The sequence below is a fragment of the Colletotrichum siamense genome, assembly GCF_013390195.1.
Source record: "Colletotrichum siamense strain Cg363 chromosome Unknown KSG_Cg363_contig10, whole genome shotgun sequence".
NCBI classification, from domain to species: Eukaryota; Fungi; Ascomycota; class Sordariomycetes; order Glomerellales; family Glomerellaceae; genus Colletotrichum; species Colletotrichum siamense.
The window spans coordinates 1245527-1264218 of record NW_023501023.1 but is presented as its reverse complement, the minus strand read 5'-3'; the positions used below and the strand labels follow the sequence as shown (position 1 = coordinate 1264218).

Sequence of the window (18692 nt, the reverse complement as noted above, 5' to 3'; positions counted from 1 at the left end):
CTAACACCCATATTACTCACAGACAACTTACAAGACTTGTCTTGCAGAAAAGCGCATCGACAGCTGTCCCGGCTACTACGACTCTAGCACTGCTGCTGTTTCCCCACCCGCATGAGGTACCTTGGACCTCAGATGCTTGATGCCAGCACTATTGCCCAACGGACAGGCACTAACAGCCTGCGGTCCGCCTCTTCCTGCATAAGCTTAGGGTCCTCGATCGTCTCGCACACGTCTTTGTCCCTTGCGCAAGATGCTTGACGCTTGTTCTCCCCTCATCTGCTCCCTGCTGCTCCCCACGCCGTCTCGTTCCCTCTCGTCGTTGTGCCTCCTGTCAGTGACCACCACAAGTTCTGCGTTCGTCGCGAGACGCGCCACCTTTGCAGCTTCACCCACCATGCAGAAGCAATTACCATCACGACTCAATAAGCAAACGGAAGTTCAGCCACACCGTATTACCCTTGTGGAAACCCAGACAGTTGGGTTTCGTCATGCTTTTTGTTTATTTTGCTTTCGTAAGCTCTATACTACCAGATATTTCTCAATCGGCGCAAACCGCATGGCCACAGACCTCGCGGCGAACCGGCTGGCCATGTTGAAGGTGGAAATCCGACTTCAGCAGAAAACAACAACGCCGATTCCCTGACCGACACACCACACACACACGACAGGGGCCCAGGGCAAGAAAAACAACCCACCCCGGGCGCGGCGCATCGACATCATCGTTTCCCATCAACGGGGGCCACCTGTCGCACTAGCGCGAACGAACCTCCCCCGGTATCCCTGTCGCGTTCCGGCTGATTTGCGCCCATTTGCCAGCAGCGGCCCCATGGTCACGCAGCCACCAAGTCACCAAGACACACACCACAGACAGGGTCCCTGTCCATCCCCGGCCGAGCGACCAGCAAGACAAGAGGGCCAAGAAGAAAAAAAACGAAAAGTGAGGTGTGAGCACAAGCACAAGCTGCTCAATGCCAGTAGCCGGCCAGCCCAGCTCCACCGAAACAGGATCCGACCAGGGGAATCCAAAATAATTCTGCCGTCCGTGTAACAACAGTGTGTCGCGATCCTCTCGACCTTCTCGACCCTTTCTCCTCTTCCACCTTTCTCGCTACTCGCCAACCCGCCCAGAGAGAGAGCCTCATCCCAGCTCCCCATCCTCTCAAACCGACCATCGACGACTCCATCGCCGTCTTCTCCAAAGGTCGACTTTCACGATACTCGCGATCGCCTACACTGAGTGCCTCGTCGCCGTCACTCAGACGCACGTTTGCCTATGCAATCACCTTGTGGGCTTTGAGCTAAAAACTTCGGCGCGATGGATCCAAGACAACCGCCACAACACCCCTTCTCGCGCAATGCTGCATCGCAATACAGTCGCTCTCCTTTCCCTCCGAACCAAAATCAACCAGCGACTTCAACACCAAACCAGGCTCCTTTCCCGACCGCATCGTCACATCCGCCGCCTACTTCGAACCCTCCCTATGCCGAGCACCAGAGAAGAACATCCGAAAACCCCTACTACGGTCAGGGCCCGAGGTCATATCCTCAAGAACAGGGCTCTGGTCCTCCTCAACCAGGCCACTCTCGACATGCGAGTGCATCCTCGTTACCCCCCGGCCCACCGATGAACAGAAACATGCCGCCGCCGGGTTCTCCTCCCCAGCCGGGGAATCCACAGCCGCCGTCGCATCAAATGGGTCATTATGGGCTACCAGCGCCGCGAGGTCCGCCTCTCAATGTTGGTCCTCCGACTTCGTTTCCCGGAGGTCGCGAGCTGCCGTCGTTAGCATCAATACCGAGGACGGGAAGCACCGGAAGCTCCATGTCAATATCTTCAATGCTTGGGGGGCCACCCCCAGTGCCTAGGGACTCTCAGCCTCCCCCTTCGCACTACCCTCCTCCGGCGACCTCTGCTAGCTCCGGGCCGACGTTTGCACCCTCGATCCAGGCGTCACCTAGAATGCACTCTGCGTCCTCCGAGTACCAGCCCTTCAGGAGACCTCAAACACCTGAGCATGCTCGTCCTTACGATCCGAGAGGCAGTGCCGCAGCATCGCCGCAGGGTGCGTACTCTACAACACCGGAGATGCAGCGATACGGCACACCACAGGCGTACCATCAGCGGGGACCCTCCGCACAAGATGGCAGAGACCCGAGCCGGATGCCCCCCGGCCCTCCCCCGAGACCTACGAGCCAGCCCAAGTCTTTCGCGAGCATGCCTCCGAGGCCTGTTGACATGGGGCGTAACAACGGACCGGAAGAGATGTATGCTCGTCGCGAAGAAATGCCTCGAGGTGCAATGGAATACAACCCTGAGAGGCCCGGTCTGAAGCAAATGAATTTTGACGAACGCTACCGCGCCGAGCGCGAGCGCCGAGAGGAGTTTGAGTTTAGGGAAAGAGAAAGCAGACAACGCGCATACTCGGGGGGCGAGGGAGGACGGGGACCTCCACCGCCGCAGGGCGAGTACCGTCCTCAGGAAGTTCCGCGTGGGCAGCCTCCGCCGTTCAGTCGCCCTCCTGAGCACCGAGAGCAAGGGCCGTGGCCACCGCGGCAGCCCCAGCCATTTGAGCAGCAATCCCGAGTTCCGTACGACCCTGCTGGCCTTCATCCGCGACACCACGAATATCCTCCCACCTCAGCGCCAGGCTACCCGAATCAAGGCCATCCTGCGCCGGCTCCTCAGTACCCGCAGCCGCCTCCAGGAGATCGCTATCCCCCACAGGGTCATCCCCAACAGCCTCCTCCCGGTCAACAACAAGCGCCTCCGCAGCAACCCTTCGATTCTCCTGAGCGACAGCGAATAAGTCATCTCCCTCCCCAGGCGCAGCCGCCTCCGGCGCATCGTCGCCCCCAAGAGGAAGGCCCACCTCCCCCGTCGGTTGCATACAATGCTCCACACGGCACTCCGGCGTTCGTTGACTCGCCCCGTAATCGCCCGGTGGAGGAACATCCGAACAATGGACAGAGGCACTTGCTGGCGGTTCAGGAGATCAACCGCAAGGGCCGAGTATCCCCTCTGCCGCAGGCAGTGCAGGGTGCACAACCACAGCTGCCAGGCCCTGCAGGAGAGCCTGGCATCAAGAGCGAATTTGGACGCATGTTTTCCGGTATTGGCAGTGGTGTCACTGGGATTGGTGTGTCTAGTCCAGTCACCGCTGGAGCCCAGCTGCCATATACCAATGCAAGCCTTGCCCGTCGAGACGAGACGGACGGTCCGGCGCAGGACTCTGGGCCCGACGCTGCGCCCAAACCACCAGCCAAGGGCAGGAGGAGGAAGCTCAAGGAGGAAGATATCAAAGGTGACGAGGAGAGCACAGGGCGCCTCACACCAGTGGGTCGGGCTAAGCGCCCCAAGACTCATCAACACCACCATCACCAGTACGAAGTATCATTATCCTAAGTAGAAGAGACCCGGTGTGCTGACCATACTTGCCCTATTAGCCATCATCATCACCATCACACCCATAACCATGGCACTGACCATGCCAACGTTCCTGCACCTATTGGTGTCACCCCTTTCAAGAACGTCAAGGGAACCACGCCGGTTCCATCGCCTACAGGGCTTGCTAAGGACTTGCCGACCGCGCATCACCACCACGTCCCGCGGCCAACAAACCAGCATACTCACCAGGTGAAGGAGGCGCCAGCCAAGCAGGCTGTGCAGAGTCCGACTGCGGTGATCCCTCCCAAACCGAAAACAGTCGTCAGCTCCAAGGCTGTATTGGAATCGGTCGCGCATCTCCCGCGGACTCACCTTGGCGATGTGCTGTACGAACCCAAACTGAAGCCGGCGAGACAAGTGCCGAACGTCCCCTCTTCTCGTGGCTTTTCGACGACACCTACACCCCTGCCATGGGATATGATCAAGAACAAGGAAAACTGCACCCTGACGGTCAAGGTCCCTAAGGTACACCTGACCCCCTCCGCACGAGAGGAGATTACTGCACGGAGAGCAGTATGGGGAACAGAAGTGTATACCGACGACTCGGACATTATTGCTGCCTGCATTCATGGCGGCTGGATTCGGGGAGAATGGGCCGACGACATCGATGCGGACATGCTAGACCTGGATCGTGGCCTAGCTGCCCCCGAGAAGGAGGTTCCAGCGAATAAGAGACGCAAGGAGAAAGAAAAGGAAGAAAAGGCCAGACAAGAAGCGAACGCGGCCACGTTCCTGGACAAGCCACCCAAGACTGGGCCCGTCACAGTCCCTGTCGAACGCGACATGCACGTCACTCTCCTGATTCTCCCACGACTGGAGAAGTACAGCAGCACCACTCGATTTGGTATTCAGTCACGCGAGTTTGGTGGCCGCTACAATGGACGGAAGTCGATTCACGACGGCATCAGTTTCCAGATTTTGGGGATCCGCTGGGTGACCAACGGCGCCGGAACACAGAGCCGACTCCGAGGCAAAGGCCGTCGGGAACGCATGCGCAAGGCCATGGGAGAGATGAACGCCGCCAGCCGTGGCCTCAACGGTGCCGAGCTGGAAAAAGAAAAACAGCGCCTCGACAGGATTCGAGACGAGATCGTCTCTGGTCACTGGTGGAAACGAGATGAAGCACGCGAGAACGGAGCGGGCAAGGATGAGAGGACCCCTAGTGAGGGCGACAAGGAGAATAGGCCTGTCGAAGAGCAGCAAGGTGCTCGCGCAACCAACGGTGCAACCACGAACGGCGTGGCGTCGAACAAGGCCGACAAGATGGATCTGGACGAGAGCACGAAGGAGGTGAAGGCATCGGCGTCTTAAAAGTCGGGAATCAATCTTGGATAACAGCATACTCTTGAAAAGCAGGCGAAGCAGCGGATGATTAAAGCCACAGGCATTGTAGGAGTAGTGATGATTATAATACCCAATTCCTTCGAGTACACGATTGGGATTTTCTTCTACGCTATTGGTATCTCTTTGTGACTCTCGTCTTTATATTGTTGTACAACCGCTACTCTTACAAGGTCGTCTCGCTATCGCCCTTGACTGCCCGTCACCATTCATTATGCAGGTGCCAAACACCATCTCAGAAGTCCGTCACGCGGCCGTTGTAGCTCCAATCGCCCCCAGACCCCCAGCGCAGCGGCTCCCTCTTGGGCCCGCCGACCTCGCCGGTGCGCGGGTTGACGTCGCCCTCGAACTCGGGCGGCGCGCCGCGGACGTAGGCGGGGTGCATGGTGTCCTCATCCGAGGCGGAGATGGTTGGGTTGACGGGCTTTTCTTGGGGCTGCGCCTCTGCTGCTGCTGCTGGTGTTGCGGCGGCCTCGGAGGATGTGGACGTTGTTGCTTCGGAGGCGGAGGTAAAGGAGGGGGGGTTGGCGTACTCTTGGAAGGCGGAGGATACGGAGGCGGCGCGCTGGAGGCGCTCGAATTCGGCTTGTTGGTCGGCGGGCAGGCGGGGCGGGGCAGGCCCGCGGGAGAAGGTTGAGGAGGCGCGGGAGGGGATGGGGAGGCGGAGAATTGGGGTGCGGAGGCGGAGGAGGCGGGACATTTTGAGAAGTTGTGGTGCTTTGATGGGTTTTGTGTGTGTCTGGTTGAGTGGTTACTGAGGTTGGAGGTTGGTGGTTTTGTGAGGATGGTGGTGGTGGTGGTGGTGGTGATGGTGCAAGTGAAGGCGGGAGGCGAAGGTCGGGAAGTTTTGGAGAGGATGGAAAATGTCATTGACCCGCGGCTTTTCGAATTTAAAGTGGGTCTGTCTTCTCTTTCTTGCTGCAGAAGCTTGGGCGCTGCGCCGGTGGCGGAGGGCGGATGGGGCCGAGGGTGGCCGATGCACGGGCCGTGTGAGATGGTTTCTGGGGCCGGGCTTGGGCGTTGGGTGTGTTGATGTGGCGGGTGCAATGCAGACTGCCAACGATTGTTTGACGGTTTCTCTGCGGAATCTTGGGGCATTCGCTTGGTTTGTATTCTACATACGTTTTCTTGTCGCATCATGGATGTTGATTGCGTGATCGAAGGGAGCGTCTCAGCGAGGTTGACGTCGCGCAGTTGTGCTGGGTGAAGGGGCTTCTTACAACTGGTCTCGGGCGTGAGCTGGCTCGGAGATGCCGCACAAGGGAGCTTCCGAATGCCCTTCGGCGCTCTGCATGCCTACACACAACCTTCGCCCTGATTTCAACGAATCTTTCGCAGCAACTGGATCAACCCTCTCTACTTCAGGCGCGACATTCCTAGTAGGTAATCACGCCACCGCATTCGCCATTCGCCTTCCTCACGCGCGGCTTGGTGTATAAAATGTTGTAGAACCAACTCACGTATGCGGTCACGCAAGCCAATGAGAACATTTCGCGGAATATTTCTCTCTTTGCGAATGCATAGGGGCCACAAGAGGGATAGCTGCCTCGTGCCGAGACCCTGTGTGATGCGTCTGCTCCGCGCATGTGTTTCTTGGAGTTGAATCATTCAGTGCTTGAGGAACAAGAATATTTCATTGACTACAGTGACAATAATATTGGTAGGATACATAGATTTCTGTTGGGTCGCCGTTTCTGGAATTGATTGAATCAGCAACTCGAATACCATGTTATAATGAGACGACGATGCTTAACGAAGGCAGTGTTGGCCAGGTGCTTACGCTCGAAGTGTTAGACCTGCCAATCAGTGAGGCCTAACAACCGAGAGCTAGATGAACCTAATAGTAAACAGTCAACTGAGAAGCTCCGAGGACGAACCTACAAACTCAAGTCAATATTGGGTGGCGTTGGGAAAATCTCGGCAGCCAGTGAAGTCGTTTTTTATTGACACATCAAGATTGGGCGCGATAATCGGTATTCGCCAGGGTGGCGGGTTGAGTAAAAAGATTTCATTCTTCTGTGATTAATACGTATCAGTTGCCCTACGTTTTCGGATAGCTGTAAAAAGGCAACCTTGGATCATCATGTCTGTCATGAGTGATTGCAAGAAGATAGAAGATCCGAGAGTGAAATCCGTGATGAGAAGGCATCCTTTTTCACTCGCAGAGGAGTAGGCAATCAAAACGATACTTTCCGGGTATTTTGCGTCGTCTGTAGTGTATGAAAGCAGTCTCTTAAAAATAAGTGCCGGGCTGGAAACGGGGACCAGAAGCGGTGAATTAAGCAGAGCTTTACTTGGTAGCATCGGGATCTCGCAGGTGTGGTCTTTTACTTGCAGTCAGACGACACCTTGTTCTTTGTATGATTCTGATCGGAGAAGACCACCGTTTCTACGATTGCTAGCCCAGGTCGAGTGTTGAAAGACTCAGTCTGGCTAATAAATCGTGCCAGAATTCGACTGTTAAGGCCCTTCCCCAAATGCTCTCCGCTCCGTACGACCGTCGCGGCCAACAAAAGATATAGCAAAATCATGCTTTAGTTCAAGCAAACAATATGATAGTTGTTGTTCGACGTATTGACATTTCACAATCATACCTGATTGGTGAACTTCCATCGGTCTGAAAATTCATAACTAGCGTAGGTGCTTATACAACACCCGTCTACTTATGGAAGGTAATTACCGTCACTGGCGTTTTGCATCTTTCCTAGATAATACCCTTCTGACTGAGAGAATAATAAAGGGAATAGTAACAGGTTCACCTGATATTTCAACGTTCTTGAAAGCAGGCTAAGATATTTCGTGAAACCACCTCTGGATATGCTAGCCCTAGGTTTGAACGCCCTTGGAGAACAACAGATACTTAATTCTGAGGAGGCTTCTCAATGTCCGTTGTAGTGTTTTTATAATGATTCATAAAAACCGTGGGGCTACTATCTCTCTAGTCAGACTCGTACCGAAAATAGCTAACCTCTAAAGTTAATGAGTCTTAAGAACAGTTAATATCCATATGATTAGACGGCGTCGCGAATGAAAGAAGCATACAAGCCGAGAACAGCACAGCACCAGATTTTCCATCTCCTTGACTTCATCTTTACTTAGCATACTATGTTCTGTTTGAAGGAAATTCCGAGTGTACTCAACACAGGAGCCGTAGCCATCACGCGTTGCATCCAGAGGACTGGATGGCTTAGACAGCTTGACTGACTAACGCGACTCTCAAAATTTACAATCAGCGGGAGGCTGTGCCGCTTCAAAATATTCCGGAATGCGGCAAAAAATACATAAAGTCATTTTTCAGATATATCACAAACAGTCGGCAACAATTAAAATGTCCTCGAGGTAGACATTGTAAGCCCAGGTTAAAAACCAGAGAAATCCTAGCGTACCCTTTGCATGTTCTACTCCCTAACACCAATCTATGAAGTTGACAGTTCCGATTGTTCTGCCTTCAAAGTATTCAAGCAGATAACATAATACCAAGAGATCTCAAGGATGATATCCGCTCACTGTGGCTGAGGGAACAACGACATGGAAGACGGCCATGCCAACTTAAAGGCTTATGCGAACGAACCCCTTATCGTTCTTTTCCACTTCTTGAAGCCACATGGCCTGGGCTTACATTTGCTTGGTTGTCACACATCTAATTCATCATTATAGGCTTCTCTTTTATAGCTGGTCACGAAGCACCACACGGACCAAGTGGCGTGCTCTACAGGTAAGGAGAACCTAATGCCTTCATGATCCACATAAAAGCGCCCCGGCAGTGAGTAAACATGTTTCAAGAACGGACAAATCCTTGAAAACCAGACCTTTTCGAGTCTGACAATAAAGTGGCGAGCTGTAATCAACTCTGAACGATCTGAAAAGAGGAGAAGAGGCCATCCGTCAGGTTGTCCGCAAACGCAATGGGATCTAGCAGGAGTGTATTCAGTTGCAGTTTCGACGTAGAAGGAGAGGATAATGAGGGAAAATGCCGGCCGACGGAGAAAAGCACTCATATGGTCAAGAGCTCGATGAAACCGATGACCCTGTGGCCAGCCATGGGACGAGACGTCACTCCACTGCTAATGAGAAAATCACAGAGAACTGCCCAAACTATTGTGCGGTTCCCTGAGAACATTCAGAAGACCGCGGTGACCTGTATACATGTTGCTCAAATACTCGTTCAGAGTGCAGACACATGCGAATTTGATGATTCGGGGAGCAGACAGCTATGGTTTACGCGTGCTAGTTAATAGTGAGACTGAACATAGTTATAAGAAAGACGAACTTGTCAGACGTACCAGTGGAAGTCATCAATATCGTTCAACGGACTTCGTATACTACTTGGACAAGAGAAACGGTCCGATTTGTCTATTGTACCATCGGTGGGATAAGCTGGTTGAGAAGGTATCAAACTACGACCGCTCCATCCTCAACGTATTCATACAACTCGTCCGACGGCACCGGATCCCAAGGATAATACACAGCTATCAATCATGTCGAGAAGATGAGCTGGCTACGCATATGAGGATGCTCACTCGAGAACTGGTGTCAACTGCCAAGCGCATTTTTTCACACCAGGGAAATAGCAGAGACCCATTTGCCCGTTTTCCCCATACCTTTTTTTTTTTTTTGATTTTGTTACATTATATACTTACTCAAAACATAGTACATGACGTTCATGGACTTCTGCCAAGCGCCACGGACCATCGCTACCCTCAAAGCTTGTGATGACGATCAACTGCACTGCTTTATATTTAAGAACCCACGACAACGAGTCTTACGCCTCAGAAACGCACGAATTAATGTAGCCTTCGGCTTCGGGATCTCCCCCTTAAGGGGTACGAGACTCATAGATATGAGTTCAAGGCCCCGACAGGGATCGACTGATAGGGACGGGCACCGTATCGTTGTGCTTGGCTTCGCCTGGACGAGCGGCTATCGAACCCGCGAGGGATGCAGATGACCGACAAAGAAACATCGTCAATATGCTGAACATTGTGAGTGTATCTTGAAATTGTCTATTCTGTGGCTCCCTAAGTGGAGTAGTCGCGCTCAGGAGTCAGCGCTAAGCCATGAAGATACAGAGGACCAGGATCAGGAGATGATTGTGTTATGGCTAATCGAAAGAGAACAGAAAGAGGCTGCCCTATAAATACGTTCCCGATCTGCGTATGACCGACGGACTCGATGAGGATAAGGTAAAACGGGTAGGTCAGCGATCTGGGGACATGTACAGCTGAAAGTCCTTACTCCATCGACTTGAGACCGAGACGACGTCCATATATACGATTGTACCCTAATACGTTTGAGCCATGCTCATGCAGAAGTTTTATGCCCCAAAAGGAACCCAAAGCCATCACCGCAGAGTAACTCAAGTCCCAAAGAAAGTATGTACAAGAAATCCCGATCTCATCATCCCCTCCCCTCCCTATCCTTGTGCCCTTTAACCCCCTTACTTACTCGGCTCTCCATACACATAACTAAACGCCACCGGCGTCCCAAAGTTCGGGCTGCCATTGCTATGCGTCCCCAGCATCTGCACCATCGTATACCGACTATCATCACACGCGCCCGCGCTGTTCGCCGTCGCATGGTACGCAATCCACGTCTGGTCCCCCTTCGGGCTCTGGAAGAAGCTATTATGCCCCGTGCCATAGTGCCCATTCCCACTACTCAGCACGCACCCGTTCCCCTTGCTCCACGCGCTCGCGCTCAGCGGGCTCGTCGTGCCATCCCACGTCAGCAGACCCAGGCAGTAGCTCGCGCTCCAGCAGTAGGACGCCGAGTACGCGATGTACGTTTTCCCACCAAAGTAGAGCGCCGCGGGCCCTTCGTTGACGGGGTGCGAGACCTTCTCCCAGGATTGGGTCGGCTGCGAGATCAGAGATACAGAGCCCGAGGTGGAGACGTTGTCGTCGTTGAGCTTCTGGATGCAGATGGACTGGTACGCGGCGCCGTGGAAGCACGAGTACATGAGGAAGTTGCCGAAGGAGGCGGTGCGGAGCACGGAGGCGTCGATGGACCACTCGTCGGCGCCGATGCGGCCGACGTAGGTGTAGTCGTCCCAAGGGGTCGTGCCGCCTGTTCCCACGTTAGTCTCGTTCATGTCTCCATCTCCAGGATTGGGGGGGGGGGGACTGCTGCAACTCACCTCTGAGGACATGCATCCGCTGATTATCCAGATTCGCGCTCCCCCCCGCCGTGAAGTAAATGTACCACCGGTTGCCGAGCCAGTGCACCTCGGGCGCCCATACGTTGCAGCAGCGCGAGGAGTCCCCCGACGAGTAGACGACCTTCTTAGCGGCCGTCTTGAGCCCGTCGATGGTCGTCGACCGCGCGATCTCGACCGTCGACCACGTCGTCGAGAGGAGGTAGTAGTATCCGTCGCCCGAGTACGTCAGGAACGGGTCGGAGCCGCCGGGGCGGCGGATCGGGTTGGTGAAGGCCGTGGCCGTGAAGGGTAGCAGGCCCAGGAGGGCGGTTAGGAGGGGGAGGAGTCTCATTTTGGGAGAGACGGGGGCTGGTTTGGCGAGGGTGGGAGAGATGGAGGATGGCGGAGGAAGGTAAGGGACGGGGAGGGGGTTATATGGGCGCGAGGTCGTGGTCTGGGAGGTCCATTATGGTGAAGGAGGCGTCTGGCGGCTGGCGACTCTCAGCAGGCAACTTCACCTCTCCAGTCCGAAGACTTCGCACATGCAAGGAGGCAGGACCTCACATCAAGGGCTATAACACCGGCGGCCGGAGTACAGGTCCAGAAAAGACCATGGTCCAGGTCCGCAATATCGGAGAGGGCGGGGGATTGGTGGGATTTCGCGACGGAGACTGGGCCCGGAGCGGGGTGTGGTGGTTGCGGATGCCGGTTGCTGCGACTAACACCAAAGGCACACACGCGCGCGCGCAAGATACGCGTCTGCATAAACAGCTTACACCACATCATGGCAGTCGATGAGCGGTCTCCAAAGACAGGGGCGTCCCGCAGGTGCCGGCGTAGGCCGCCAGGCACAACACCCCTCCCCCGGACGGACATCCAAAGCTTAAATTCTCCGGGGCGCGCGAGCAAATAAGCTTACACTGACTAGGTGGGTGGCTCGGTGTTTCTTGGGATGCCCGGGAATTTGGTCGCGGTTGGTATGAGATGATTGGAGCGCTTCGGTTCCCTACGTCCATCGAAGAAGGTAGCGTGGCGACAGGGTTGGATCGGGAACGGGCCAGAGGCCATGTGAGAGTCAGTGTAATGCGTCTAGGAGGCTTGGCTCAAGGGAGAGATGGAGAAATTCCCATCAATTGATTGATGCCGAACGAGAAAGACGCCGTGTGATACGACCGCTACTAAGAGGCATCGTGTTGTTGGGTTGGGTGTGTTCTTACATCGGATGAACTCGACATGATCGATGTTTGTGTGAGACGCGGTTTACCCTGTCATCCCCGCTCAATCAGAAGCATCCTCCAAAAGACGAGCAATACCATGAAATTAGTAACATGAGATGAGTAATCTTTCCATCAAGTGCACACAGAGACTTGTGCTTGAATGGTATACATTCTTCCATTATCCTATTGCAGGCTCATTGCTCGTGGCAATGCTGCCTTCCCCTTATCATTACATCGCATTATGATGCATAGCCGGGGCTCTGTTCTCTATATATGTACCATGATTAACTCCTGTTGGTCCTTTGTAGCCAAAGGTATCCTGTTTCCAAAACAATTACGCCATCGCTGGTGTTTGGTATCATTCGTTCCTTCGTTGGCGTTTCTGTTGAACGCCGGATTCCTCGTCTGGCTGCAGGGTATCGAAATAAAGCAGCGAGGGCCCCTCCTAGATGTGGCCTTTGCCAACAACCTCTCGCTGGACCTCGACCTCTCCGCTGTCGGCGGTGAAGCGTCGCTCCAACACCCATCTTGTTTCGCCTTCATCCTCCTCTTTTATGTAAGAAATGCTATCGGCGGATCCCTTGTGCTTATGTCCCATGCCGGGCCTGCGCTGAGGGGTAGGATCAGTTCGGGGCACCAGGTTGGGGTGCATCGCGGTGTCGGGGCTCTTCATCCACAACCCCGAGTGAGAGATAGAGTTTGAAATTGACAGCTCATCCACCTCTTCAGATTCCATCACCGGCTCGAACGCAGAACTGTGGGTGAAATGGGGCGAATTCACGGCGACGGCCGGGCTAGCGGGGTTCAGGGAAGGCATCGGAGGAGTCGGAGAGCTTAGGGTGGGCATGGACATGGTAAGCGTGGGCGAGCCAGCACCGCTGCCCGCGTCCGAGTCCATGTCACGGCTCCTGATCGAGAAGGCCGAGTTCTTGCGGACGTGGCCATTGTGGATGCCCAAGATATCGCGGCTTGGAGCCGGGCCCCATGGTGAGCTCGCGCCGTCACCTCTCTCAGATCTAGGAGAGCCCTCACGGCTTGAGACCAAGCTAGCCTGCGATCCACCCCAAGCCCTAGAACGCAACTTCATCAGGGCCGTTAGGCTCATGTTATCCTCGCCATCGGCCATCATCACGAGCTGCGCCAGTCCCGGACTTTGCAGACTGGAAGGTCCAGAGCCGATGCCTGGTGGGATGCCGAGACTCATAATCGAGTTGCGGTTGGAGTATTCGGATCGTTCAGTGATGGGCGTCAAGTTCGGCTCCCGCGAGATCATGCGGCCAGACTTGCTCCGACCAACACCTGACGGCCCAAAGAAGCCACCGTTCGCGTACTCAAACGGCTTCTCGTCCGACCCGGTCGAGTTGTCTCTGCTGTGACGCCCCTCAATCGGCGCTGAGTAGAACCCGAATTCCTGACCATACCAGCCGTCCTGATCGTTGGCAAGGGCACTAGCATTTGCTTCTGCGATAAAGTCGTCGTAGTCAACGTCGTAGTCATCGAGGTCTTCACGGAAGCCATTGTCATCGTCGTCATCAAAGGGGTAGTCGTCTTGGGGAGGCAGGCTGGACGACTCTGCCCCAGGCGACATGATCTCGCTAGGAGGCGGCGAAGAGTCCCGTCGGAACTTGCCATTGGCGGCAGCTTCGCATGCAGCTGCAGCAAGGGCGGCCTGATAAGCCTCCATCTTGCCCTGCTCCACGTTTGAAAAGCTCGACGTCATGGCGGAAGACGATTCCTCTTGACCCAGGTTTTCGCTTTGTCTCTTCGACTCCTCGGTGGACGGAGCTGGCATGCCCACACTCAGAGACGTGTGGGCAGTCGACGCCGTTGCATTGGACTGAGCAGAGAGCCTGGACGTGCTGTCCGATACCCTCTTGCTGCTTTGAGGAGCAGCACCTTCTTGACCGTTGGTGTCCTGGGCAGCATCTTCTCGAGCAGTATCGGTTTCCGCGGCGGGATCCTGGGCTACGCTTTCTTGAGCAGCAGTGGCGTTGGACGCAGCTCGGGCAGCCTGGAACTTGGCGAATACGCCGGGGAGAGGCCGGCCGTACTGATCTGTGTCGTCCAAGTCAAAAATCGACTCGTCGAATGTGGAGCCATCGCCCTCGCCAGCAAAGTCAAGCTCGTCCAAGAGACCATTATCGAAGTAAAGGTCATCCTTTTTGGGCAGCGGCGGCGGCGGCGGTGGTGGGGGCATCGCAGGTGCTAACCATTGATTGTTCTGTGGCGCTTCATGTGGCTTCTGATCCAGCTGCGCACCCTGCTGTTCTTCCTCAATCGGCTGCTCTTCTTGACGCTTGTTACTAATGTTCAACCCCTGAATAGCAAGTCCATCTGCCGGTTCTGACATCTGCGAGTCCATGCTCTGGCCAGGGTAGTAGCCGGGAGATAACGAAGGATTCAGGTCTGGCGTATCCTTTGAGAGGGCGAAGCCGATGACCCTCCCATCAGCATCTCTTGGTGTCAAGGCCAAACCAGCACTGTGTGGGCTAGTCAGCGCAGATGCAGGGTTTGAACGCTGAAAGACGAAGCCTGCGAAGTTCTCCTGATCGTTATCCGGGTCATTTTCGTCTTCCTCGTCCATCTCAACTTCGACCTCGGGCACGACATCGAGACCCAACGGATCAATCCCGCCCGCATCAAAGTCCTCCTCGCCGTCAAGGCCCAAGGGATCTGTGCCACCTGCGTCAAACTCCTCTTCGTAGTCGTCGAAATCGTTGCTCATGGGTATCTCCTCCTCCATGCCATCGTCGTCCATCATAGCGTCGTAATCGAACTCGTCGTCAAAATCGTCGAACCTGGAATCCCGGTTCGGGTTGGGAGTAGGATCAGACGTTTTCCTCTCCAGCTCTCGCTGGCGGTGGCGTTCCTCGAGCAACTTTTCCGCTTTTGCGGCACCGACCATATCGAAGCTGAACCTAGAAGACGTACTTTTCATGTGACGGGGCACGGAGGAGAGCACATCCTGACCAGACAGGGAGGCGCCTCTTGAGCGACCCGTTCTGGTGGAGGGCAATGTCTTGGACAGAATGGATGCCGCGCTGACGGACGGCTTCTTTGAGACAACAGAAGCAGACCGCGACGACGATGCCGTCGAGTCCTTGGGCGGGACATCGGGCAGAGGCTTGGAGTCGAGGTTCATGCTACTCCTTGCCTTTGTGGATGCGACGCTGCTTGACCCTGCAACTGTCTGGGAGATGACGCTGACGGAGCCAGACCGACCAGATTCAGAAGCACTGCTAATATTCCTACCCTGGAACGAAGATGGTGCCGCGCTTTCCCTGGATGAAGTCTTGCCCAAGTCCAGCTTCTCTTCAGGTATAGAAGGCTGTGGCTTTGCGCCCGACGCAGCGTTAGACGAGTCGTTCATGACGCTTCTCCTCGTTCGCGGGGCGCTGAAGTCGTGAACTCGTGTGCCTCTAATGCGCGGGTCGTAGGACGGCTCTCCCAGCCTGTTCCCTCCAAGAGGTAGGGGCGACAGATCAGGCGCATTCTGGCTTGTTTTCCTCCTCATAAGCAGTGTCGACATTGGGTTCTTCAGAAAAGGCAGGCCTTTCCTGCCCTTGGGGGCTTCGGCGCTGTCCTTGGCCATTCGGACGTTAGTTGGCTCGCTCGATAGTCTCGTTCCTGCGGGTCTTCGTCCGGTCGCAGCATAGTTCGGGGCGGGAGGCTGCGATTGACTCGGGCTGAGATGATGTTGGTGCAGGTCGGTGGGCGTCGCGAAGGAGCTGCTGTGTTTTGAGGACTTCGTGGGTTGTGGTGGGGGTCTCGTTGGAGGGGCCGTATTTATCGGCGGGGGCGGTGCGGGCTTCGACTTTGAGAATTGAGTTTCGTGGCTGGCATAGTCGAAGGCAGTATTGGCCGCCGGATCGGGCGAAAGCGCCGCCATTTGTTGTTGTAGTTGTTGTTCGTGTTGTTGTTGCTGCTGCTGGAGCTTCTGGAGCTGCAGGAGCTGACGCTGGTCGAGCTGCTTGCGCAAGGCGACACCACCGACGAAGCCAGACTGCGAATTGTTCGGAGAGCGCACCGGGGGAGGTGCAGGCTGCTGCTTCTGAGCATATGTCTCCAACGTCAACTTGGGGTCGACGGAGGGTCTGTCAAGAGGCGAGGGCGACTCGGAGCCGGAGGATGTGACGCGGGTGATGGGCGGCAGTGTTGGAGGCAGCGAGGAATTTGTCGGGGCGGCAGGCGACCGGGCGTCTGGGCTTAAGGCGGCATCTTGAACGAAGGGAGACTTCTGGGGAAGCGAGGGGTCCCACGGGGCGGGCGCAGAAGACTGCTCAGGGTTGGGCGAAGTGGGATTCGATTGCCCCCGTCGATGGAACCGCAGATGAGAAAGCATCGCGGCGGAATTGGGTTCGGGGTGGATGGATGGACCAGAAGTGATCCAATCCACTGGGCGCAGGGGTGGCGGGTGGTCGCAGGACAGGAAGCAATGGTAGAGAGACAAGAGGGAGAGGGAGAGAGAGAAGGTAGCTCAAACGAGCACAGGGTGGAGAGTCGGAGTCGGAATCGAGGGATATCGCGGACGAGAAGCTATGCTGGCAGTCGAGAGAGGTTAGGTAAGTGGGTGGGTTATTGGTGTTAGGCGTGCAGTCGACGTCAACGGGGAAGATCAGTCTTCAGCCTCCTGTATGAGACGCGATCATCTCCTTGCAGGCCGGGGCGCAGTCATAGTTTTGCTCAGGGCAGTCTGTTCGGGATGAAAGAGAGTGTGTATGCGCTTGGTGGGCGAGAGGGTTGGTGCGGTGGTGTCAGATGGAAGAAGAAGTGCGGGCGACATTCGTCATGGGAGGTTGTCGCAGTTGGATGGAAGAAAAGAAAAAAGGAAGGCAGCAGCCGGTTGCTTACCTACCTTACTTGGGTTGGTTACCTTACCTTAGGTATTTGGTGTTGGGTAGGTACCTTAAGGTGGTATTCCAGTGGTATTGCTGCCCACCTTCCAATTGCTGCTGTCCGTCCAGTCCAACCCGGCACATGCCTCCCATGTCGTTTCTGTCTGGGCTGGCGGCAACCGGCTGCTGGGACCCCCAAACTGACTGGAACCCAGAAGCTGCACCTGCTAGCCGTGCGTGCCTTCCCTTTACACCGGGCGCTCACCTCACTCAAAAAAAGAGTACGTACTGGCCGTTCCAAAGGACCAAGGACAGGGACTACAAGGACTCGATTCCGCCGCCCGGACTGGCGTCCTGCAGTCAGTGGGTGTCAGTCGCGTCATCTTGGATCGTTGGGAGTCCTGCTAGTGTAGCGTAGGGTAGGCATTCTGCCGGTTGGGTCTATCTCTGGTGCTGATGAATAGGCACAGATATGGTTTGCCTTGCCTTGGGTTGGCCCCTGACCTGGCTGCATCCTGCACGACTTCGGGGACTTTGCATCCTGAATGCCCAGTAGCCAAGGCCATTTCATCAAAGATAGGCAGATACCGACGGGACAATGAGCGTCGCTTGCTTCGACAGTGCACCTTCATTCCCCCTCCTTCTGCCTGGCAACCCGGGTCGCAATCACATCAGAAACGCTCCGATGCAATCTAACTGGGGCCTGATTGGGCCACGAACATCCACATCCACATGTCCGTCCGTCCCAGCGTCTCCATCCAAATCCATGGATCCATTGACAAGACGGGACCCATATCAGCGGCCCCCATCTTCAACCTCCCCGAACCGATGCATGCATCTGCTCCCATCTCTGCCTCTGCCTCTGCCACGTGAACGGCACCGTCTAACTTCCCGTCTCAAACCCCAACGCTCACCGCGTGCTCACCGGCCGTGCCATAAACTTTGGATGCTTCCAGTTGCCCGGGACCTTTTTTTCTGCATTTGACTCTGGAACGCACAAATGTCCGGACTCAGACTAGAGCAGAGACAGAGAGAGAGCCTGAGGGACAACACACACAGTTCACGTTGAAATCGCAAATACACTGAGCAACTGGGAAATGAAACGGGCAAAAAAAGAGAGACAACAACATACTTGGTCGTGGTTCCAAACCGAAAACAGCACGTCTCATGACGCCCCCTTCCTCCTTGCCTGCCATGCAGGATTTTCATTCGAATTGAGGTTGGAGTATGTCCCAGCCACGACTGACGCTGCCTTGCTCCTTTATTTCTCCGGATCGTGGGGGTTGCAGACGGGGACACAACATTGCATGGATGAGGCACTCTTGGGTATGGAGATGTCTGCACAGTGTGCGTAAAACGACTCACAAAGATTCGAACCGGGAGGTTTCTCCAAATACACTGTAGGCGGACTGTGGCCCTCCTCCCCAAGATCCATCCACCTTCAACCTTCCGCCATCCATCCGTTACACGTCGCAGCAGCGGGAGCTTGCAGATCATGCCATCATCCCAACATTCGCTTCCAATCATCCCCAACCCGCCTCGCTCCAGAAAGCAACGAATACCAAGCCAGCTGAAAACCACAGCCCACATCCCTTGATCAACGCCGTCTGCCCCCAATGGCGAGACATCCGAGTCTCGCCATCCCCCCTCCGTCTCATCCATCGCATCAATCACCAAGCACCTCAAATTCGTCCATCCCGCACTGACGACCCGCGGCT

General features: G+C 55.4%; 4 protein-coding genes across 4 annotated transcripts; 1 reads left to right on the top strand and 3 right to left on the bottom strand.

Annotated features, from left to right (window-relative positions):
* Positions 1 to 1636: 1636 nt before the first annotated feature.
* CGCS363_v014257 (uncharacterized protein) lies at positions 1637 to 4756 on the top strand (the record flags this gene model as incomplete). The annotated part of the gene is made up of 2 exons (XM_036646106.1): positions 1637 to 3381; positions 3445 to 4756. The coding sequence occupies 2 exons, from the start codon at positions 1637 to 1639 to the stop codon at positions 4754 to 4756; spliced, it is 3057 nt and encodes a 1018-aa protein (XP_036488748.1).
* Positions 4757 to 5021: 265 nt separating this feature from the next.
* Positions 5022 to 5486, bottom strand: CGCS363_v014256 (Succinate dehydrogenase assembly factor 4; the record flags this gene model as incomplete). Its single annotated transcript, XM_036646105.1, has 1 exon — positions 5022 to 5486. The coding sequence occupies one exon, from the start codon at positions 5484 to 5486 to the stop codon at positions 5022 to 5024; it is 465 nt and encodes a 154-aa protein (XP_036488747.1).
* Positions 5487 to 10223: 4737 nt separating this feature from the next.
* Araf43A-2 (Extracellular exo-alpha-(1->5)-L-arabinofuranosidase) lies at positions 10224 to 11274 on the bottom strand (the record flags this gene model as incomplete). The annotated part of the gene is made up of 2 exons (XM_036646104.1): positions 10224 to 10852; positions 10923 to 11274. 2 exons carry the CDS (start codon positions 11272 to 11274, stop codon positions 10224 to 10226), a joined length of 981 nt encoding a protein of 326 aa, XP_036488750.1.
* A 1310-nt stretch (positions 11275 to 12584) lies between these two features.
* Positions 12585 to 16481, bottom strand: CGCS363_v014254 (uncharacterized protein; the record flags this gene model as incomplete). Its single annotated transcript, XM_036646103.1, has 1 exon — positions 12585 to 16481. The coding sequence occupies one exon, from the start codon at positions 16479 to 16481 to the stop codon at positions 12585 to 12587; it is 3897 nt and encodes a 1298-aa protein (XP_036488749.1).
* Between the last annotated feature and the right edge of the window lie 2211 nt (positions 16482 to 18692).